Source organism: Nanorana parkeri, unplaced genomic scaffold, assembly GCF_000935625.1.
Source record: "Nanorana parkeri isolate BGI_ZX_2015 unplaced genomic scaffold, ASM93562v1 scaffold291, whole genome shotgun sequence".
Lineage (NCBI taxonomy): Eukaryota > Metazoa > Chordata > Amphibia > Anura > Dicroglossidae > Nanorana > Nanorana parkeri.
The window spans coordinates 114,243-138,178 of NW_017306559.1; the positions used below are offsets into that span (position 1 = coordinate 114,243).

The 23,936-nt window shown below is 44.7% G+C and overlaps 1 protein-coding gene across 1 annotated transcript in view; it reads left to right on the plus strand.

Annotated features, from left to right (window-relative positions):
• LOC108787907 (A-kinase anchor protein 9-like) overlaps positions 1 to 23,936 on the plus strand; it is an 89,561-nt gene that overhangs the window by 62,210 nt on the left and 3,415 nt on the right. Inside the window, exons 18-29 of the mRNA XM_018557599.1 lie at positions 75 to 263; positions 1,914 to 2,058; positions 2,700 to 2,922; positions 5,602 to 5,752; positions 8,481 to 9,143; positions 9,800 to 10,008; positions 11,811 to 11,919; positions 14,705 to 14,887; positions 16,165 to 16,356; positions 18,145 to 18,377; positions 19,544 to 19,629; positions 20,932 to 21,049. Coding sequence (XP_018413101.1) covers positions 75 to 263; positions 1,914 to 2,058; positions 2,700 to 2,922; positions 5,602 to 5,752; positions 8,481 to 9,143; positions 9,800 to 10,008; positions 11,811 to 11,919; positions 14,705 to 14,887; positions 16,165 to 16,356; positions 18,145 to 18,377; positions 19,544 to 19,629; positions 20,932 to 21,049 — 2,501 coding nt within the window. The remainder of the gene's footprint in view (positions 1 to 74; positions 264 to 1,913; positions 2,059 to 2,699; positions 2,923 to 5,601; positions 5,753 to 8,480; positions 9,144 to 9,799; positions 10,009 to 11,810; positions 11,920 to 14,704; positions 14,888 to 16,164; positions 16,357 to 18,144; positions 18,378 to 19,543; positions 19,630 to 20,931; positions 21,050 to 23,936) is intronic.

The following is a 23,936-nucleotide window of genomic DNA, read 5'->3' on the forward strand; positions in this document are numbered from 1 at the left end:
TGTGTCTTATTTCACATTTCATCCTCACTCTCTGACAAAGTATCAGCTTTTATTGATACTGCTTTTTATCCTAGGGTCATACAAGGCCAGGCTTCCATGACCTCAGTCCAGACTGGAGAGGAGAGCTGCTGTGTGCGATACAGGAAGTCTTCCAGAGGGAGCAAGATGTCCTCATGTCTGCTTTCCACACACAGCTGGCTTCATTGGGCAAATGTGATGCAAATGCACTACTTAACCAAATGCAGCACAGGCTTCAGGAGCAGGTGACTTATAGGGATGCATAAACAATTTTAATCTTTAACATTTATTAATTTAAATGATAAATATAAACCTGTTTTTAGAGATATATTAACATATTAATGTCCGATTGAAACTGCTAAGACATTCCAGGTGTACTAAAGCAAAAGATGTGCAAAGTCTTACAGTTTAGAAAGTAGAAAAGCCTGTCCCCTGCCAGCATGATGTAGAGAAGGACCTTTACTCCTTGGGGCGCAGTGGTCTTTTGGCAGATATCTGACACACCCCTACTAAAGCTGGGTACACACGGAGAGAATTTCTTCCTATTTAGCAGAAATCGCCCAAAATACGTTCCATGGGTAGCCCCATTCCTGCAACAGAAGTCAATCATTAGATCGACTTTTGCCGAAGGGACATGCTGGAAAATTGTCAGCCGAACATTGCTTGCAGCCACTCATGTATTGTGACAGCAACCGGTGTTCTGACTTCTCGTTACGCCATCTCTAGGTGGCTTAGACAGGCCATCATCCAAACTTATGGTTTGAAGTGATTGGGTTTCACCCCTTCCAGTCATTCAGCTTTTCGCCATCAAGCAACTGTTTCCCAGATTAGCACGGCTGCCACCTGATCTTCTGTTCCACATGAATGTTGTGGCCTTATCTGATGCCAGCTTCAAGTGTAAGGTCCTTCAGGTGGCTCAGGAGCTGCAGATAGTCCCCAGTTCTCTGTTGCCTTTTCTTGAGGCCAATTGTTGTGTTGGCCACCCCTTAATTGGACTGCTTTTGAAGGTCCTTAAGTTTTAGGACTTCTTGTGTCCCTAAATGGACAAGAAAGACATTTTTTTTGTTTGTACACACCATAAAATCCCTTTCTTGGAGCCCATTGAGGGACACAGGTCCCATTCCTCTGTGTTTATGCTCAGTGTTTATTGTTCCTGTACGTGGCAATATAATCTGAATGTTTAAAGGAGAACTATGAGGTGAGTGAAAATCACTCATCCTCATAGTTCGAGCCGATGTGTGACAATGAAACTGTCCCACGTCGGCTCAATAGATCGGGAAGTGAGAGAACAAATACTTTCACTCGCTCACGTCTCGATCCTGCCCCTGCAGAGAGCCGTGACTGTCACTCACGGCTCCCTGCAGGGATTCCCCCCTCCCCTGCCCGATCCTCCAGCGCTGACTGGCAGAACGGACGGGGAAGGGGGCGGGTACAGATAGGCAGAGCCAGCTGTCAATCACTCAGCTGGGTGGATCTCGACAGCAATGTCGGGATCCATCCCGGCTGCGGCAGTCTCAGTATACCGCGAGCTGTAGTTTGTGTCCTCCTGTGACCCTTAGGAGAACTATGACCCCCATAGTTCTCCTTTAAGACTTCCTATGTCCCTCAGTGGACTCCAAGAAAAAGATTTCACGCTGATTACAAAAATCTAATTTTTGTTTTTTAAATCCTGGAGTTGAGTTTTAAATTGTCAATGTTTACATTTGACTGATGTGTGTTTTAAAATCACATATTACCAGGCAGACCAGAATGCAATGAGATGCTGATTGCTGGTTGCTGCCTTGATGAACTGCTCTTCCCTTCATTTATTGTTTGTTGGTTGCACAGCTTTCATTGAGTTTTTTTAAGGCAATGACAATTGTGCTGGTTATTTTATTCTCTGCCTCCTCTTACAGGGGATGGAGCAAATCAATGCCATGGACTGTATACAAAGCGCAGACCGGCGGAGTTTGTTACTGGAGATTCAGGATCTTCGGGCCCAGCTGACCAGTCTGCACAACTATCCTGGCTTCCAGTCACTGTTTCCTCTAAACACGGAAGGTATATACTTTGCATGTGTTTCACTGTAAAATCTGAAAATAAGGATCTCCAGAAAGACGAAGGACCTTTTGGTCGGTGGCAGTGAATGTGTGGTTTTATGAGAGGGTCTTTGTTTGCCCGATATACAAACCCATGTACAGTACTGTTTTGGCCTCTGGTCTTCATGTAAAGCACCACAAGTGACTGGAACATAAAGTTCTGGACCTGAGATGTATGAAATTATGTTCAATAGAAGACATTTTTTTTTTTAGTTCATGGTAGCATGGCAGGCCTTTCTTTGAGTGCAAAAACACTATTTCAATTGGTTTTTAGACATCACATGCTAAACCAGACCCCTGACCTTTGTACAATTTCAGAATGAGTGTTTTTTTGCATACATTTCCCCGGATGCGCTGCATGGAGCCTCCCTATATACCATTTGTACTGATAAAAATGTGAAATACATAATTTTTTTGTATCCAGGTATAGCATGGCCAATGAAGTATAAGCCCTGCCTATAAGAGATTAGACCTCTCATGGGAGTATATCTTTAAAAATAGGACCCTCCCCACAATTTATTTTTCTCCACGGACATATTAACAGCACAATGGCTGCTCTTTGTGGATTGGCTTTGTTAGTAATGATTGTTTTTTTATTTCCAGCAGCTGGAGCACATTACATTCAGCAGGAGCAAGCCTCGCACTCCCAGGAACTCCACATGCAGATTATGAGCATGAAAGCAAAGGCCGGAGAGCTCCAGGAGCAGCTGGGGTCCGAGAGAGTCTTAGCAGCCGAAATAAAGAATGAACTTGCACTAACCAAGATGGAACTTGAATCAAATCTTAAGCTGCAGCACAAGCATTTTAAGGAGCTGGAGTCTCTCAGGTGATCTCTTGTTCCTCAAGTGTCACTCTCATTCGCTGTCTTGTTGTCAATGAATTTTAGTGAAACATTTTAGGAATGTAAAGATAAGGATATTAAACAATGCCTGGGCTTCACATACTTCACATACTCCACATCAATCCATAGCATGCATTTGCAGCTAAGTTAAAGTACTTGGGAAAGGAATTTAAACTTTGACAACCTCTCTGTGTCTATACTTCTGGTGGTGTCAGCGCTTAGACCAACAAAAGTTCATTTGAAGGGCTGGAAAGGTTGAAATGCTCACAATTATGGACCCATCGGTTGTCTTGCTTTGCCGTCTATGGTTTGTTAATAACGTATATGTTCCATGGGTTAAGCAGACCATATACTGCAAGATTTTGCCATTTACAAATGAGTGCACAGGTCTCTATATCTATACTTCTATATAGTAAGTGAATTTTACATATGTGCAAAAAAGAAATTCTATAGATCATCCAACAAACAAATGGATACGTGAAAAGACTGATTGTGTACCAGTATTTCAATAGTGCCAGTGCATAAAGTGCACGTAGTATAAAGTGCTCTAAATCTAGATTTCATAAAACAGTCTCATTTATCACCATTACATAAAATTGATGTGACTTTTAACATGTGCAAAAAAATGTGATCTTATATTGCAAAAAAAGTCCCAAATATCGTATAAGCCAGGTCCCGTTTGATCGGCTATCAACCTCCTCTATCACCCTTTCACGATTCACCAGATGAATGATACTCTAGTCTGGATTGTGAAGTTTTAAATGTGAATTTTTACTATTTATATAATACGTTTTTACAATTGGCTGCTAAAGCGTTTCTATATATTATTCTTGATCCGGGAATATGATTGGGGAGGCTAGAGTACCGTTCATCTGGTGAACCGTGAAAGGGTGATAGAGGAATTGGATATCCGATCGAACGGGACCTGGCTTAAACGATACAACTGAGCTTTGGTTGACTGTCTCTAACAGCCCAGTCATTCTGGCGAGTATGTTTCCTTAAGGATTTAGTTGAGCACGAGGAGAGGATCATCTGTTATAACACTGCGTTTTGGAGCAGTGTCTTGCCCTACTTTTGGGCCGGATTTGGGACTTTTTTTGCGATATAAGATCAAATTTTTTTGCACATGTTAAAAGTCACATCGATTTTATGTTATGATGATAAATTAATTGGACTGTTTTATGAATTTTAGATTTAGAGCACTTTATACTTTATGCACTATTTGTACACAATCTTTCTTTTCACGTATTCATTTGTTTGTTGGATGATCTATATAATTTCTTTTTTTGCACATATGTGAAATTCACTTACTCTATGGAAGTATAGATATATAGCACTGTGCACTCATTTGTATCTGTTTTGAAAGCATTCACGCTTTAAGTATAGCAGCTTTATATCCTTTACCTAATTAGGGAAATCCCGAGCACAGAATATTAATAGATTGTAAGATTTTGCCATTGTATTTCCAATTTGGACTAAACAGTTCAATAATTTAACAGTATGGACATCATTAAGTTCCCCACACACCTTGCGATAATCGTACGATAATCGCGGTAAATCCCGCGATCGTACGATTATCGTAAGGTGTGTGGAAGCCGTGCGACCTCTACTACTGTACGGTCGCACGACTTTAAACTTACGAACATGTTCGAAAACCCGCCGAGCATCGTACGATGTCCGGCGGGTGTGTAGCATGCTCGTAAGATAAAAGCCAGAAGGGCCGGTGTGCGCAAGCGCACACTGCCCGTTCGGCATTGCGGTCATCGGAAGCCCGCCCCTCAGGGGGCGTGGCTTGCGATCATCGCAAGTACGATCTGCCTATGCAAGATGGGCAGATCGTACGTTTTTTTTTAAGTACCATACAACCACCGCAAGACAAAAGTCTTGCGATGGTTGTAAGGTGTGTGCCCAGCCTAACTCGTTACAAATGTGACAAATGAGAAGTTTCAGTCTGTATACTTGGATCACCATCTGTAACTGATGACTTCTGGTAAAATAATTTGTTATCAATCATTCTGTGTAAAGAGCCTTCCCGACACACTGCATGCAGCTCATTGCAGCTTCTGGCACTGGTCTGACGTCAGCAATTTACCATACTCAGGGCTCAATTTGTGCCTTTGTGTTTCCTGAACCCCTCTGGAGTTTAGAGTGTTCTGAGGGAGAGATCCTGGAAATATGCTCTCTGTATGTAGTTTAATTATATGTCATTGTGGCGGCTCTACAATGCCTCGCGTTACACAACAGCATAAGAAATATCTGAACCAGTCTGTGACAACACATATTTAAAGTGCATCTAATACAAAGAACAAAAAGCTAATATATTGCAACTCGCCAGTCTTTGCATGTGGTGGCTGCATTTGTTTTATTATTGTCGGGCTAAGTACATGGTGCTTGAACTGAATTATCAAACAATGTTATCAGCTCTTTCCAGTTCTATTCTGTTAACACCTCTTCCTAATGTTCTGAAGATGAGGAGAGAGGATCTACATATGCTTGAATTATTTTGAGTTAATATTGTATGCTTTTAACAAATGGTTTCATCATAAGGTAATCTTCATTTTAGTTTAGTTGGCAAAGGCAGAGCGATTTAGTGATAGGGGCTCTGAATAGAACTCTCACATTGGTAGATCATGGCAATGAGTTTGTGATTTTTTTTTTAAACAGGATGGAACTAAAGAAAAAGAGAGAGGAACTGGATCGCCTAAACGAAGCACTGGAAAATGAGCAGAAAAAGTGCAGAGAGCTACATTATGCGTTGGAGAAAGAGCAGACTAAAGGGAAACTGAAGGAGCTCCAGGAAACAGAGCATCTGGAGGTGAGACCGGCAATACTGTGCCAATATTCCGTGGTGCATACAATGGCAGTGCACTGTGGTAATTCCTTGTTGTTTGAGCTAGTAGTACTTATCTAAGACAGCTTAAGCAATGCCAAAATACACTTTCCCATAGCAACTAGGCAGCTTTCATGTTTTATTTCCTAACCCGGTGGGTGCAAACCCTAAAGCCCAACTTTGGGCTACCAGGATATCAGCCTCCTCAGTAGTGGGCGGTCCTCGATGATGCAGGAAGTGGCTATCTCAGCGCCACTCTTGACATGTTAACACTGTAAGTGCAGGGCGCCATGGTGGTGCCCCCTCAGAAGGCGGGCCATGACACCCTGCACTTACAGGATGTGCTTAATCTTACAGGTTGATTGATGCTGGGCATCATTCAACCTAGCAGTCTAAAGTTGCCGGTTTAGTTTTTAAACCGACAAGGGTGCAAAAAAACATTTAATAAATAGCCCGGAGTTGGGCTTTAATCCAGAACCCTGAAAACGTGAAATAATTACTTTTGGGGCTCCCGTATTGCCATCTTTATTTTGTTCGGAACCCCGTCTTTTTGAGGTTTACATGACATCCAAGTTCAGACGAAGATTAGCAGCGGGCACATTTTTACTAATCAATTATTTTCTGTTTTGAAAAATTGGCAGCTGGCAAATCAAAAGTTACATTAGTACTACAAGATACTGGAATTCAGCAAAACATAATACAGCACAAATGTTAATATAAACCGAAAGACAATAGATGCCATCAATTTTAGAGGTGCAAATTGTGCACAAAAAAGAGATTTTCCTTTTTCTGACGCACTTGTTGCATCTCAATGGAACTTTCATTGCAAATCATTGTTTCTTTGTCACACTTGTAGACATGTTGTAATCTCCACCATGTTAATGTCACACCACTGATGGGGCCCAATGTGTCTTAAAGTGAATCACCGGTCTTATTTTTTCATGTCGTTAAATGTCAGGGCTCATTAGGACGATTTTCCAATCACTTCCTGTTCTGTAACAGCATTTACTGGTACTGAAATTATGGGCAAATCTTCCCTATAGGGAGAAAGATGGTAGTGCTGGGAAGGGTTAGAGCAATGATTCTCCTGTACTTGGACATTCATGGAGCTTCCGAATAGTAGGGAATCCATTCGTTCCCATTCCTGTGGTGTGAAGGAAGCTGAGAGATTGCGTTCCCATGCCCTCATGGAGTGTGTCGGTGGGAGAGTAGAGGAATCATTCAAGAGGGAGTATAGAGATGAAGTTGCATGTGTCACTCTCTGTTCGGAGGTGCATAACTTTTCAAATGGGGTTAAAGCGCGGGAGAAGAGTCCTTTTATGTGAGTGTGAGTTGAGGTAGTGTCGAATTTGAAAATAGGACCACAGTGGTATGGGAGAGGATGGGTTCTCCTTGTTTAAGTCCACGAGAGTGCGAAAATTACCCTGTCGGTGAAAGAATAACTGAGCCGTCAAGGGAGTGTCGGTGGACCAGCGGCGTAGGAAGGATGCACATTGACCCGGGGGGAAGGCTGGATTGAAGCGGAGGGGCGTGAGAGGACCTGGGGTGGAAGAGCAATGATTCTCAACCTTTGTGCAACCAGGGCCCAGTAAATTCTTTCAAAATCTTCCATGCACCAACAGTAAAAGTTGCTTAAAAAATGTAATATTAAACATGGAATGCTAAATATTTATTTAAAAAGGGAGTAATTAGACCAAAATATGAGTTACTATAATTTAATAGACGCAACGAATAGATCAATTTCTCTCGTCTCTATCTCTCCCCATTCACAACTTGGAGTAAAGGTTCACTTTAAACGCTCACATTTCTAGAAGCAACTGCCATGTTCATCCATGCTAACCACTACAAGTCACACTCCTCCAGATTCCCCCATCATGGTCCCATAACTAGCATGTGCCCAAGTGACCAATCAGATGAGAAATCTTATTCAGTCGGATTTGAGATGAGCCCTGCCAATAAGCTTATTTTTCCTCAGCAGTTTCATCCTTCAGATCAGCTAGAGTTTTGTGAACTCAAAGCAATAACTGAACTTCGAATGTACTAGCTTTAGAATCTAGTTATGTAGGTTCAGCACCCAACAGACCAGAAGCCTTGACTTCACAGGAGGGAGGCCATGGTTGAGAACCAATGGGTTAGATCATTGAGTTCCACCTACATGTAGCGGAGTTACATTATCAGAGTGATCGTAAAAAGTTATTTGGACTGCAAGTATTTTAGCAAAGTTAAAGGAAACCTGTCAGATAAAGATCAAAGGTCTCTGTAATAGAAGAGGTATTAAACTCCATGGCAGCCCGTGTCTCTTACCTACAATCCAGCTCTCCAGCCTCTGTAAGACTCTTTGGCATTTCCGGGAGTGTCAGGTGCCTGTTTCCCCCACCTCGTGCTGTGGTTCCATCCTCCATCCCTGCACCACTGCTGAGTGCTGTAGTGACAGGGGTAAGAGGATGGAACCACAGGACATAGCAGGGGACATATGCATTTGATACTTCTGAAAAGAGCTAAAAAGACTGCGGGAGACTGCAATGCTGGAACGGAAGGGAGGGTAGGAATCACGGGCTACAGGAGAGGTAATTATAACAGCTTCTCTTTTGCAGGAAAGTTTCTGCTCATTTTTTTTTTTATTACAGACTTTAATAGCATTGCATTACAATGTGACTGGGATAGCAATGGTGAATTTCAATATTTTCAAACATCATATTTCTTTTTTTAACAGGACCTTCAAATACTTCTAGAGGAGCAGAAATTGAAGAGTCTGGAGATCAGCAAACAACTAGAAGAAGAAAGGAAGTTGGTGAAAGACCTCCAGGAACAGATGGAGTCCGCAGAACGGGCGCACGATGCAGCGATGTCGCAGGAAAGGAGCCGAGTGTTAGAACTGCAGGTTTTCCTGGATGCGGAGAAGGCGCGTTCAGCCGAGCTGAGTAGCGCTCTGGAATGCAGACAAGACCTACAGACTCATGTACAAAATACAGAGACAGATGGACAGTCAGGAGGACAAAAACCAGCCGAAGAATTGCTGAAGGAACTGCAGAGTCAGCTGGATAGTAAACATAGTCGTATAGTTGAACTGGTGAGTGAGGTTGAGGGTTATAAGCTGGAATGCATTCAACTGAGGCAGAACCTGGAAGAAGAGAGGCAGAGTCTAAAGAAGGAGCTGGAAGCTGAGCAGGAGGTCTCTAGAGTGGCTGTAATGCAGGTGGAGGAACTGACAGATGTATTGGAAGATCTCCAGCGACAGTTGCAGGAGAGGGCGACTGAGCTCAGAAAACACCAGGCCGAGGAGAGACAACTGAGGGAAACCATCCAGAGGTTACAGAACAATGCACAAGCTAACAAGGAGAGCACATCTGAAACAAGGGAACCCAATCAAAGTTCTGTGAGTTTGTCTTCTTTATATGGGGAGTTATTTAAAGGGATGGGAATATATGCAGTAATAATCAGTCAATATATAGCTACTTTATATCCCTTTTAAAGAGAAACTGGACTCTGGATGCTGTGCCTTGTTCTGCAATTTGTCTCTATGTAGAGGTGGCCATCTTGGTAGAGGCAGGGCATTGCTTCCTCATGTCAGAGCCTCCAGCAATGAGTCTCTTAGGGTTGGTTCAAACAGCACATGTGTTTTCTAGCATTGGCGCCCTTTCCAATAAACAACACTCCTCAATAGATACAAATTTAGTGTAGGCTGCATTTTTTGCAGTGCAGGTGCATTGCGGTTCCATCGGCTATATGCTGAATTACCACTTGTTACGGTAACATATGTGCTGTACCGCAGTGGCCGTGTGTGAGCGGGCCCCTAAAGTGGGACACAAGTGTGTTTAGGTCTACAGGGAGTGGAGTGTTTGTGGAAACTTGAGTTGCTGGCTCCAGTTGCTATTCTCCTGGATGAGTTTTAGACAATAGTGTCTGTGAGTGTCCGATATAATGGATTCTGACAGATAAGCTTCTTGCTGTACTCCGCCCTCTACATGATTTTTACCTCTCTTAAAATATTTCCATTGTAACTCATTACAAGATCTTTTTTTTCCTTTCTAGACTGCAGTGAGAAGTTCCCCAGACCTGGGGAGGAATACGGTACAGTCTCAAGCAGAAAGTCTCCCGAATCTCCTGTGTCCTGATCCTTTGAGTGTGGTCAATGGCGATCCTGGAATAGAAGGGACTTCTTCCAGCATACACTACATTAAGCAAAAGTTACAGCAGGTGGCAGCTAAACTGAGGCAGCTGGCAGCCAAATCCAGCCAGAGGTGAGGAGATATTTTATCTTCATCAATTTTTTGTGTTTTATAAACTTTAGATTTTTATTAAAGAATCCAAAGTATACAATGCAAACAATACTGGTAACATCCGACATCTAACACAACATTTTCAAGCTCAGAGACAGGCCCGGTGCTATCGCAAGGCAAGGCAAGCGGCCGCCTGAGGGCGCTGCAGGGTGAGGACGGAAAAAACAGGGCATTTTGACAAGTACTTGTCAAAATCCCCCGATGCTTGCGCTATGTTTTTGGGGTTTTTTTCACTTACCTTCGGTGCGGGAGAGCAGCGGCGACTCAGTGCTGGTCCGGTTGGAGGAGCTCCAGGTGGAGTCCTCATTTAGCTGGCCAGCGACTGCCAGAGGATCCCGACACGCGCGGCACCTCTGGCAGTCGCCGGCCAGCTAAATTAGGACCCCATCTGGAGCTCCTCCCACCGGACCAGTGCTGACTCGCCGCTGCTCTCCCGCACCGAAGGTAAGTGAAAAAAAAACAAAACATGCTGATAGGGAGCAGGCCCGGCGCTACAGGGGGTCGGGGAGGGGGTTGGTTGGTTGGTGGGGCGCAAAAATTCAACTTTGCCTGTGTTGGCAAAAATCATAGCACCGGCCCTGCTCAGAGATACATTAGAAATTGGAAATCGATGGCTACAAATATAATCTTATGAGAGTCATAGAATCAAAATCGGGCACTTTATTCAAAGATTTATAGAACATCTAGTGAATAAAGGGGTGTTGCAGATGGAGTAAATAAGAAGAGTCTGTAGCGATAGTTAAAGGAAGGTAGAGGGAAGGGTGGAGGGGAGGGGGAGAATAAGGGACAGGGAAGGAGCAGTGGATTGATCAATTTGTTCTAAAAAGGGCACACTGGGTAACAGAGTAAAAGTCAAACTGCATTCGCAATTTCAGTATCGGATTTGGAAAAGGGAATTTATCTTCAGCTATTTATTAGGAGAATTCCAGTTTTTTTTAACTTGGCATTGGAAAGAGTGAGCAAGGATCAGTCCCTCTGTCAGACATTTACTGCTGTCTTTGTGCCCTTCGAGATTTCTGACCACTTCCTCTTTATTTAATGACAAAACAGAAAGTTTTGTGTCACCACTGGAGAAATTCTTCTTATTTCTTATCATGGTGACACAAGATAAAGCGAAAGGAAATCTCCCTAGTAGGGGCACAGAAAGCAGTAAAATTCCAATAAAGTTTGTAACCCTTTACCTCTCTATCAAAAAAAAAAAAGGCTTTATGGAGACCCTTTCATTTCAACAACAATTTTTTATAAGAAATATATTTGCAATTAACGTATATTATGTATATTAGGCATGTTATTTACCCGTAAAATCCTCCCTTGTGTGGGCATATAAAACCCTGGGACTGCTGATGGGTGCCGTTGACTTGTATGTGATGTCAGCAGCCCCAGCAAACTCAGAGTTGTCACTCTCTAGTATTTCTCTTCCCTCCTCCCCGGCAGCTGCATGAAAGGTTATGTAGGAATGTAAGGGGAGGGGTGAAGGAGCTGGGACAACACAGACAGTAGTTAGACACTCTCAGAGGAGTTGAAGGCTATGACATGCAATGCGGGAGGGGACTGTTCTAGGGATCTGCCTTATCCTGTAGTGGTCAAATTCCCTAGAAAGTTCAAAATCACAAGTTAGTTAAAAATAGTTTATGGAAAGGAAAATTGCTGCAAGCAAGCATTTAAAATGATTTTAACTGCAATTAAACTGGTGACAGGGTCTCGTTAAGGTGTATCGCTGGCTTACATTGGAACTAATGGCATGTGGTGTATGTGTGTTACAGGGTGCTGTTTGAGAGAGCCGACGATGAGGATCTGGCCTGGTCACAAAACAGCATTCGGGAAATTCTGTCTCAGCTGGATCATGTGGCTATTTTGTCACTACAAGGACAGGTAATGTGACACGTCTACCTTTCTATGAAGTCAGTCTCTGCTTTCTTGCATATTGTAATGATTTAGCTTGATTCAGCTTTTACATGGAGTTATTCCGCTTCTGGCCGAGCTTTTATATCAACCGTAAATAGCCATCTATGCAAAAATGTTGGCACCCAAAATGAATGTGCGCTTTTCCCATGCTAAGCAAAACGTTCACTCAACTGTAAGCCCCCCCACAACCCCCTTCCCCAGAGCTTGCTTTTCTTCCCTGCCGCTATATGTAGCCACCATGAGTAAAGAGAAGACGTCCGCAGCCTTGTGTAAACTCTAAAGTTGCTTCAAACCTACACAGGGCTTCATTTTGTCACTCCCAGGGTCAAATGGAGCAGTGGGGGAACGATCGCTTCTCGGCCTTTTGGCTAAGATCAAGTGTAGTATCTGTTCTTATCAGTTGTTGGAGGGGAGAGGATGTTGCCACCCGATGGGAGAACATTCTAGTACCCTCTGACGTAATGGTGGGTGTCGGAGGACGGTTCGGTCCACTGCTAGTTGCGTCAGGCCCTGATGTACGGGTAGACCCTAGACAGTGGGAGGACCCCCGACGGCACTACCTCCTGATGTGAGCGGAGAACCACGGGGTCTGGCCCGAGGGTTCGGGGGCGGCAGAAGCCCGTGGTGTTGTGCCCCCTGGGGGTGGCGTCCCAGGGGTGCTCAGGAAGTCACATGGGTGTGGGACCCCACATGACTCACTGGCACTTGGTCACACACCACCTTGCAATTTTCTGCACTTCGCCTCCAAGACAGGCCTTATGGCTAGTCTGGGGCAATATTTTTGCACTCCGGCCCCTAAGGCCTGTCAGAGTGGTGCACTGGCACTTTAGATTTATTTATGCACTAGATCCACGATTGGCACTTTTTTATTTTACTATTTGACCCACAGATGCTGATGGTGCAGGTTTCTTCGGGGCCTATTCCTGAAGCTGGGAGGAGATTCTGTGCCTCCTATGGGGTTCTCTGTCTCCTCCCACCCAGAAGGTGGGTTTCTCTTCGGGAGATCCCACTTGCCTAGTACTGAGGGGGACCTGTCTCGGCAGGTCCCCAAAGGAAATGGTCCACGGCCTTCGGGTTGGTGGGCCACCAGTCTCAACCCCTGTCAGGAGCCTTGCGCCCCGGGGGGTCGGGAAAGTAGGTCCCTTCTTTCGAAGGACCTTGCACCCTTGTGCACGTTTTTGTGTGCTGTGATTTCACTGTTCACTTTTTTTGTTCACAGGGGGAAGTTTTGATGCACGTCCACGGGCTTAAAAAAAGAAAAAGTGGGGGAACGATAGGAAGCAGAGTATTAGCAGTTGGGATGGCAGGCAGTTAAAACCTTTTGCTTTGCATTGCAATAGCATAGGTTCACTGCGAGGGCTTGTGTTAACAAATGCAAAGTGCTTTTAGAGGCATCACTGGTGCATTGGATCTGCAGTTGACCTCCTCACCTGCATCTGACCTCATTTTTAGCTGCTTTAAGATGCTTTTGCATTTCCATTGACTGGTATGAAAAGTAGTTCTGAATCTTAACAGAGGCCCCTAAAGCAGATCTGTAGCTATCCTAGTTTTTCTGTATACATATTGGTAATCAGTAAGCCGAGAGGCGCATCATTACTCGGCGCCCAGCTTCCTGATTGCACGGGGAGCTGGCTCCATGTTCCCCTATGGCACTGCTGGTCAGAGGAAATCTTCCTCTGACTGGTAGTTCAGGTATCGGAGCATTTGGGCGAGTACAAGTACTCGCCCAAATACTCGGTATCGGCACCGATACCAATACTAGTATCGGTGCATCCCTATAGAAATCCTTGAATTTTCTTTACTTGGGATCCCTTACTGTTTCCCTTATAGACAGAACAGCAGGAGACTGTGTGTGGCTGATGTGTCTTGTCCTACCTAAACGTTAGGAGAGTGCGACCACCAGCTCTGATCATGTGACAGATTTGCGCAATTGTTTTTTTGGAGTCTTTGGCATTATTCCAATGTGTATAGCCCAAATATGCCTTCAGTGTGAATGACACAACTACTCTCCATGAAGATCTGAGTGTGCCGCAGTGGCAGGCAGGAAAGGCTTATCTTCCCCCATCCATAACTCTCTTTTCCTGCAGGAGACCCAAGGTCTACTGGTAGATGTAGCATGGATCACAGTACTGTACCATGAAGTGCGGCTTCTCCTAGATACCTGCAGCAGGCCAGAGCTAATGTTCAGAAGCTTACACACATTGGGATGCAATATATGAGCAAGTATATAATCAAGTATTGGGTGCAATATTCACATATGGAGTATTAATGTAAAAAGGGAATCCTCTTTTCTCTATCATCAAATGGAGGGCACAGCTTGCTCCTTAGTTTATGAACACCATTAGTTTATAGTGCAAAAGGTGAATGCTTGGTGCTGGTAGAAAAGCAGCGTGGGGCAGCTTCATCTAGTGTGAAAACCCCACCACTGCCAGAGAGACTCACTGGCAAGCAGTTCAAGGACAACATAAAGACTTCAACATTGACAACAGGCCCTACCCACCAAGAGGGGTGGGAAGTGCACCCTCCAGTGAACCCAGAGAAAAGCATTTTCTTCCAAGGCTGTGCCACAGGGTCAGTAGCTGGTGGTAACCTGTAGTATCTGGTGAGTAAGTATTGCAAAGCTTTTCATTTTTACATTACGATAGTACCGTGGGGAATGTAATAACGGTTAGGTTGACATTAGGATCTACAATGGCTACAGTTTTCAGGAACATGTATCACTTCAGTTCATGTATTTCCTTTCTCTCTTCAGAATTTGGTGTTACCATCAGGAATATCAGCCAACACTCTGACAGAGAAGCTTCTTACCCAAAATGCCGAGCTGACAGGGTATGTCAGTAGGTTAACAGAGGAGAAGAAGGACCTGCAGAATTCCCTGTTAAGACTGGAAAGTGAAATATCTCGCTATAGAGCAAGTGGGCCGTCCAGAGACCATGTGAGTACCTGATAGGGAATGAACCGTGCAAAGGTAAACCCATTTCCTTGTTTTCATGTGTATGTTCTTTCTAATGATCATATGTTTTTATTGTAATATTGCTTTAGACATATGACGTTTCAGTACTTTAAGGCTGGATTTACATCTTATCATGCATGTTTTTATGCATTCTTGCATGCATTATCAGCAGTCATATCATTTAATGGGCTGCCATTGTCATGCACGCCCATTGGCCAATCTAGGGCTCTGCAATCAGCAGGGAGCAGTGAGCTTTGTCAGTAGGACACGGGATGTTTTACTGAGGCTACTTTCTTATAAAAATGCACTAGAAGACTTCAGCTAGGCTTTAAGTGATTAAACATTATCAGACTTTATGCCTTAAAACAGTCCCAAGTACAAAGGCTTCATCTGCAGATGTTTTACCAATAAAGACAGGCTGAACCTCTTAGAATAAATATTATGGGGGCAATGGACCCTCTGTGTCACCAGGAGGGCTCTCATTAACCTCCCTGGCGGTCTGATTATCTCAGGTTTTTTTTTTCTAGTTTGTTTTGTTTTTACTTTTAAATCTCCCGCCGGTTCCCGAGTGTGGCTCGGGGTTACCGCTTTTGGTACTGAAAATGAACCCCGAAACCACTCGGGATTACCGCCAGGAAGGTTAAGGCACAGCTCTGTTGTGTCAGGTCTTCCTTAGAACTGCTGAATGTGCGGCTATTTCTTTGCAGATAATGTCGAGAACAGCACTCAGGATTTCTGACAGCCAACTGGAAGTGAAGGCTTAGTACAAGTTATTAGGCAAAAGGAGAGTCAGACAAGCTGATGGTCAGGGTAGGCCAAAGAAAAACATGGTCTGGAAACAAGCTTTATGGTCAACTCAGGTGGTAGGCAGAAGCAGTATCCAAAAGAAGTCTGGGTTATAACCAAAAAGCAATCCAAGCATGCAAGACAGGTAGTAACAGACACATTTGCTGAAAACTCTGACCTTAGTTTGAACACTGCTGGTTGAGGCCAGGTGTGGAGTTGCAGCGTGACTATGCTGTAGCATTGGGAATGACCAGCAAATGGTAAAGATGAGCATTTACTTCGAGCTTACAGACCAGACGCTAACTCCGCAAGCCTGATTAAACTTTGATCTGGTGTGTGGCATCTGAGTGTGAAGGGAGATTTCATGTAAACGCACCATCTTAGCTGACCAGTTACAGGTGAAGGAATACAAGTGATTTTTTTTCTTTGGTGTTTGTCATGCCAATGACACTGTCTTGTTTTGCTTTCCCCAGTCTACTGTGGATAACTCTCTGAACACGGATGTGCTTTTAACAACGGAAAGAGAAGCATGGGGCAGAGAGAAACTCAACTTGCACAAGTCTCTGAAGCAGGCAGAGGCTGAGCTGTCCAAAGTGAGAGCAGAACTGAGGAATGAAATCATGCAGAGGGATTTCGGTCGGGAGTCTGACAACACATCCCTGAAAGTGAGCAACTATTATTGAACATGTGTGTTTGTCTGGATGTACACAGGCCTTGCCTGTATGTGGCCGGGCTCTCCGTGGATGTACGTTTGCTGTGCCTGGATGTGCATGGACTCTGCCTGGAGGTGTGTGTGCTGTGCTTAAATGTTCTTGGCCATCAGATCTGCGTAACGGCTTGTGCCAATGAGCTTTTGACCACTTCAGGCTGGTTTTACATTCCCATACAAGTCTTCGAGAATGCAAACTCCCCTTGAAGCAGGTCAAATGCAAGCAAGAAAGAGGTAAACTGTCAATGAATTCTGAATGATCTCAGAAGCATCTCAAACTGATAGTAACAAGCCCAAAGTCTATTGACACAGGCCCTAAAAGTCCACACAGGTTAAAAGTTATTTACAATCTCATTTAGAACTACCAGAAATATGCAGTATAAGCTTCAACTCAACATTTCATCCATTTTGTATCCAGCCAGGTAACATCTTGTACTACATGGTCGTAGATCTAAAGAAGACTGTACAGTCAGACTGCAGCATGTTTGGCCTTAAGTGATATTAAACCCTCAGATTTTTTTAACATAAAACAATGCTGTAATGTGTGCCTTACTGTAATCCATGGTAGTTTCCCTTCTCTTTGCTGCTCTTCCTTTTAAATCTGTATGTCTTCTCATGCTTGGGGAGAACTTCTGTTTTGCAGCAGACTGCCTTGTCTCTGGAATGGATACATGGTGTCTGTGTGCAGGTTCACAACCTGAGCCAGCACTACAGGAAGAGGCACTCAGCTGCAAAGGGAAGTTCTGCAGAGCATGAGAAGAGATACAGATTTAAAAGGAAGAGCAGAAAAGAGAAGGGAAACAACCATGGATTACAGTAAGGCTCTGTTCACACCTAGGCGTATCGATCAATATGCGCGTTTCGTGACGCACGTTTTTACCGCGTTTCCGAGGGATACTTGGCTGTATCCCAATGGAAACGCGCGACAAAAACGCCACAAAGAAGCTCATGTACCTTTTCAGGCGTAGGCCGTTTTGTAGCGCGTTCAGACGGGCTGAAATACGGCAACATGTGAACCATACCCATAGAAAACAATGGGATTTTCATGTTTGAGCATTTTGTAGAGCGTTGAACACGCTACAAAACGTACAGGTGTGAACCAGGCCTAAGGCACACATTACACTATTGTTTTATGTTAAAAAATCTGCCACTTTAAGGGTCTGATCAGCTTCTTTTCATCTGCTCCCTCCTTCCCTCCAGCAGCATATGCTCCTATTCCTTGAGTCTCCCATTGCTCTCTTCATGTGCAAAGACATTCATCAGTACTTGCAGATATGGAGGAGCATGTGACTCCCTCCATGTGACAGTGCTGGACCAGTCACCAAGCACCAGCGCTGTCACATTGAGCAACTTGTTGTTTACACAAAGCAATTTCTCCTTCTTCCCTTAGCTGAACAGTCTGGTGATTGATATGTAGATAGGAGCTCCTGGAGAGGGCTGGGGGATTAAAGTGAACCTGTCGCTTTGCCTGGAACGGACAAAGATCAAGTTCACTTTAAGGTGCCGACAGACAGAGAGAGACAGACGGAGTGTTTGCTTGATCTGTTGGATCACAAAACAATTGTATGTGTAAAGCCGACTTGGATTGTTCATGGCCAGTTGATGATGGTTTCCACAAGCTCGTTCTTTGCTGGGAAGTCTGCAGAGTACTTCTCACCCCGCCTTCTTTATGTAACGCCCTCGGCCATTATATAATAATAACTGGAATGGTTCTCATTACAAGTATCTTTCTGTCTTCTTCCAGAGAGTTTATGGGAAATACCTGCGGTCGGAGAGCTTCCGGAAAGCTCTGATCTACCAGAAGAAGTACCTGCTGCTCCTACTTGGAGGGTTCCAGGAGTGCGAGGAGGCCACGCTAGCCCTGATAGCCAGGATGGGTGGGCAACCAACCTACACCGATCTCGAAGTGATCACCAATCATTCTAGAGCCTTCACTCGTTTCCGCTCCGCTGTCAGGGTAACCATCGCCATTTCCAGGTACAGAAAACCAAATCAGCAGTGGTATTCCATGAGGTGTCTCTTGTGGGGAGTTTGCTTTGGACAGGAAGCTTTCAGTAAATTGGTAGTTTTCCCAATCAGGCCAAAGTAACCGGTTCATATTAAAAAGGTTCTCCAGGAAAACAATGAACCCTTTCCATTTATTATAGTATTCATTTAAAACTGAACTCTAGACAGATCTAAAATACACAAATGAATGCAGCTCTCTAATCATTAATACATATTGAAATGTATTCTTTAAATACAAGCAGTGTAGTATCTGGTATCAGCCTCTCGTAGTCCCTGTACAGCAGAGCTGGAGCGTGAGAGGAAGAAGCAGCAGATGGGGCCACTCAGTTCATGTGCTGATAGGAGAGAGAAGAGTGGCAGAGAGATGAGCCCATTAAGTGCTGATTCTCCTTTCACTGTCCAGTCACAGGCTTGGGTGGATTCAGGATGACCTGGCCTCAGTGGAAGTGGGATGAATAATAGTCATCTGGTGACGCAAAAAAATAAATATTGCAGGAAAGTCTCTGGAAAGACACTTTGCTGCATGGAAATCCCAAGCAACATTGTAATGCAAGCCAGGCTTCTCCTCTGCTGGACTACAGAACATCTCCCTGTCTCGTCATATCCATAAACTATGGAGAGCAGACAGCAGTACACATGGCTCGGGGTTCCCTGACTTTGCCTAAAGTAGTTCTACGGTATCCACAGTGCTATGGTGCAGCAGCTTGTGAAGCCTGCAGGTCCCTGTGTTTAACCTTCAGAACGATCCCTATAGAGCCCCTTTTGTTGGTAGCTCACCCTGTAAATGGGGCCTCGACTCTGCCGAAGTCAAGATTAAGCACCTCCTCCTGCCATGAATCCCCGCCCCTGCCATTAAACCTGCTCCTGTCTTTCAGCTTCCGATGCCAGAGCCTCTGCCGCTCATTGAAGCTCTGGCTTTTCACAGTTGAATTACAGGGTGGGGGCTTAGCTGTGGCAGAGGCAGAACTTTATTTCATTTCGGATAGATTGGAGACCCCATGTAGACTCCAGGGACACAGACATTGATTTGCAATGCCAACACTTCAGCACTATAGTAGAAAGATTTTAGGCCATTACATAACGTTAATGGAACTGTGACATTGAAGCCTTTTGTTAATCATATTGTTTTTTGTCAGGATGAAATTTCTGGTACGGCGGTGGAATCGAGCGACAATTTCCATGACGAGTGGCACAAACCGGAACAGCTGTGGGCAAGGTGCGGGTGAGATGAGAATGTTTGCATGTTGGGCTCTATGGACGGACAGATGGGAAATGTAATGCACTTGGGGCATGTGCACAGAGTGCTGTAGGTGCCTAGACTAGCTGTGCCCATTGTTATCAGCCACATCAGTGTCTCCTACATCTGCTTGAGCCTTGTGGCTGTGCAAACAGCAGGTCCATGTTTGTAGAGCCTTGGTTCTCAACTGGTGGGTCACGACCCCGTGTTCAGTGGGTCGCCGCATTCCTTCTACTTTTCTAGGTGAGAGACTCCTCAGCCTCCCCCTAGCGCAGCACCGTCAGTTTTTGCACAGAGCAGACAATTTAAAATATGCTGCCCGGCCCTGCGTGTCAGCTTGAGGTGGGATGGGCTGGGGGTATGGCCATAAGGGAGCTCCATCCATACGTGCATTGCTTACAGCTCCCACATGTGCCCTGTAGAGGACTGCACTGATGTCACATTCTGGCTCCCGGCACCTCTACGGGGTGAGCAAGGGAGCTGTACAAACAATGCACATATGGATGAAGCTCCGTCACAGCACAGCAGCCCACACTGGACACCAGGCTGAGCATCAATTCCAGTTCTCATATGGTAGGGAGACGGGGGGGGGGATCTTAAAAAATAAAATACAAAAAATTATAATTGTTTTGGGTGTGTGTCTGAGAGATTGTGTCTGTGGTTGTGTATGTATGTCAGTGTTTTTGAGGGTCCGTTCACACTTGTACAATGTGTTCATCGCACAGTCCCATGCGATTAATGCACTGTACCATGCAATTGCACCTACTGCACTTTCTGGTATGGAAGGTGCGTTGCCATTAATTTGAATGACACCCCAAACGCACCTCCCACCCACAGTCCGATCGCCTGCAACGTCGTGCATTCCATTGCAGTGCAGACATTGCAGACTTGGGTCACGACCTAATGACAAAGGACAAATGTGGGTCCTGAGGTTACATAGGTTGAGAACCACTGGTATAGACAGCCGATGCCATCCTTCTATTTGGTGAAACTGTAAAGCAGGAATGATCAAACCATACAAAAGAGAGAACACATATCCTAGCAGATATCATGAGAGGTTTATGAATGCTGACACTCTATTGTTTTTAGTTACCACTTATATGAGGTTAATGTATATGTAAACCTAAAGCCCACCTCCGGGCAAACAGAAAAGTGTCCCGACATAGACTTTCAATGTTACAAACATGAATGAAAACACACGCAGACAAGTAAATGGAGCCTTTGAAAGACTGTTGTACAAGTGTTTGCAGCATTGTGAACGAGCAATAACAAGGACTTGTGTTTCAGGTAACGAGGTGAGGACAGACTCAACCTATCACCCCGCCAGGAGCCTGGAGAGGATTTCATCCTGCCGCTCCCAATCCGGCTTTAATTCTCCGCAGTCCACTGTGAATTCACAGAACAGGTAATCCAGAAATTGTTCTTTAGTCTCTTATTAGTGCGGCCCAAGCTGAGCAGTACACGAGGGTTTTACCTGTGATCAGGGAAATTTCAACCACAGACTTCTCTAAACACCTGGCTAGCTCCAGGTATTCTCTGTCACCTCACAGCTTATGAAGGCAGCCAAGCCAATGATTCCACCCTCACTAAAGAGATGGGAGACCACGATGGAAGAAATAAGATATATGGAGGAACTGATCGCAAAGGATAAAGATAAAAAAGACTCACATGAGAGTATATGGTAGAAATAGGAATCATATAGAAAGTCAGAGGTATTCAGGAGTCTGAAAATGAAAGCTAGAGAGGAAAGGAAAAAATATAGAGATGAAGCCTCCACGGGGCTTATGGAACTATAATGGCCAACATACGACCAGCTAAACCACAGAGTGACTTAAAATAATGAACATTTGAACTTATTGTTTTAAAGTAGATTTTAATTCCATTCGACCTGTATGTATGGAAGAAATGGTGAAGAATGAAGGAGGAAGGGAAGTTCGAAGGTGATTAACCACTCTAGATCTGAGCGGGCGTCGTTAGACGTCCGCTCAGACACGCCCCCTCCCGCGCGCAAGCGGGAAACGGCCGAAATGTAAAAACAGGCAGCGGTGCCTGTTACCATACAAGCGGTACGATCAGATAGGTGGTTTTTATTAGCCTCGTATGTGATAGCAATAAAGTTTTTAGTAAAGAAAAAAAATGTAAGTCCACCCCCCCCAAAAAAAAATGTAAAGTAACACATGCAAAAGAATTAAAAAAAAAAAATTTTAAGTCCCCACCCATACATACACGCATGCAAACATGCGTTGGGGGCGCATACGTGCAAAAACGACGATTGCGCCCATTACGCCGCACATGTTACATATCGCCGCGAACGTCGCAGTGAGAGCAATAAGTCTAGGGCCATCAATCACTGATAACACTAAACTGATGAGCGGTAAAAGCTTTTAAAGTGTCGCCTATGGTCAATTTTGGGTATTGTAGTTTTCTGCGATTTCGCGGGTGCGCACAATTTTAAAGGTTGACATGTTTGGTGTCTATTTATCCGACGTGACCCGATATTTTATATTTTACCAAAAAACTGGGTAATAATAAATGTTTCCTAACATAATGTAAAAAAAAACTTTTTTTTTCAAAATTTTCCTTAATTTTCCCTAATTATAGTAAAAAATAAAACCCCCAGTGGTGAATAAATACCACCAAAAGAAAGCTCTATCTGTCCTCAAAAAATGGTATAAAATTCATTTCAGTACAGCGTTGTATGACGGAATAAACTTCAGTCAAAGTACTGCAGTGCTGAATACTGAAAAATGGCCTGGCCAGGAAGGGGGTCTAAACACCTGGTCTTGAAGTGGTTAAATACATCAATTTAGAAGTGTAAATTGGGTTAGGATGAATTGTCACTGGGTTTAGTAAATAGAATTTAAGGTGGGTATAGTAATGGAGAAATAAAGGGGCAACAACACCTATAGACGAACACATAGTTTAGAGCAGTGATTCTTAAAGTGTGGGTCACGACCCCATATGGGGTCCCACAAGTGAACAGGGGGGTCGCGATCTGAGTCCCCGGCCAGGACCGCCATCAGGGGGGTACAGCCGATACTTGTGTGAGGGGCCGGGGAGGCCTGGGCTCCAAGCAAGATTTTTTTTTCTTTTGGTTTAATGTGCAGTGTAGTGTAGTTTTTAAGGTCGCATACCCCCCACCACTGTGCACTTGGTACCTTCCTGAGCACGTGCATGCAGAAGGTTTTTTGTTTGTTTGTTTTTTTACATTGACGGAGCTTCCTTTAACCCAGCAGAAGTGGAGCACAGCTGCTGGAGGTAAAGATAAGGAGGGAGAGGGGGCTTAGTAGTAGGTGGTAATGACACACTGACTGTCTGTCCACGGCGGGAGGCGGGGGGGAGAGGAGGAGAGAGACACCGACTGACGCTATGCGAGGGAGGGGGAACACCGACGTTAAGGGAAAGAGGGGAGAGACACCGTCCGCTGCTGGGGTCCCCTAAAAATTTCCTCGGCCAAAAAGGGGTCACGAGTGGAGAAAGTTTAAGAAGGCCTGATGTAGATCACTCCCATTTATTCATAATTGAGGATATAGTTAACATACCATGTCCTCAATTATGTACAAACACTCACTGATCACTGAGTGTGTGTACCTTGCTTTTCTCTCTGACACGCTGTCACAGGAGGCTGATCGAGCGGTGTAGAGAGGAGAGCCCAGCCTCCTGTGACAGCGCTGTCTCCGCCCCCACACCGCTCTGCCGGACTGTGGAGAGACGCCGGCCGCTCACAGCGATCTCGTCCTGCAGCGCTCGGCCGGCTGTCACCTTCTTTTCTCCCCCGCTGGGCGCTTTTTTTTAAAAACTTCATTGTATTATCACATAGCGGGCTAAGAAGACCCCTCCCTATGTGATATCAAATTACAGTGACAGGTCCTCTTTTTGGAGACATTAGGGGTCTCTGAGACCCCTAATGTTACCTAGGGACCCCCAGAGAAGCTGATGAAGCCGACATCTGCTTCACCAGCTTCTCTCTGGCTGTCTGGAGTGACAGCTAAATGCGGACGTGATGTAATAAACATGACTTCCGCACTCGCATAGCGAGATCGTGTACTGACTCCCTCCGTTTTCCCTGCACGGATCCACAATGCCGGTACCGGATCAGATGCCCGGCATCGCACCCCCCACTTTGTATTGTGACACCATGAAGGAGGGGAACCCCCAACTTTGTATTGTGACAGGATGGAGGAGGGGAACCCCCAATTTATATTGTGACAGCATGGAGGAGGGGAACCCCCCACTTTATAACACAGTTGGGTGAGGAGTACAATATTAGAATAGGTTTAAGAGGGTAATAT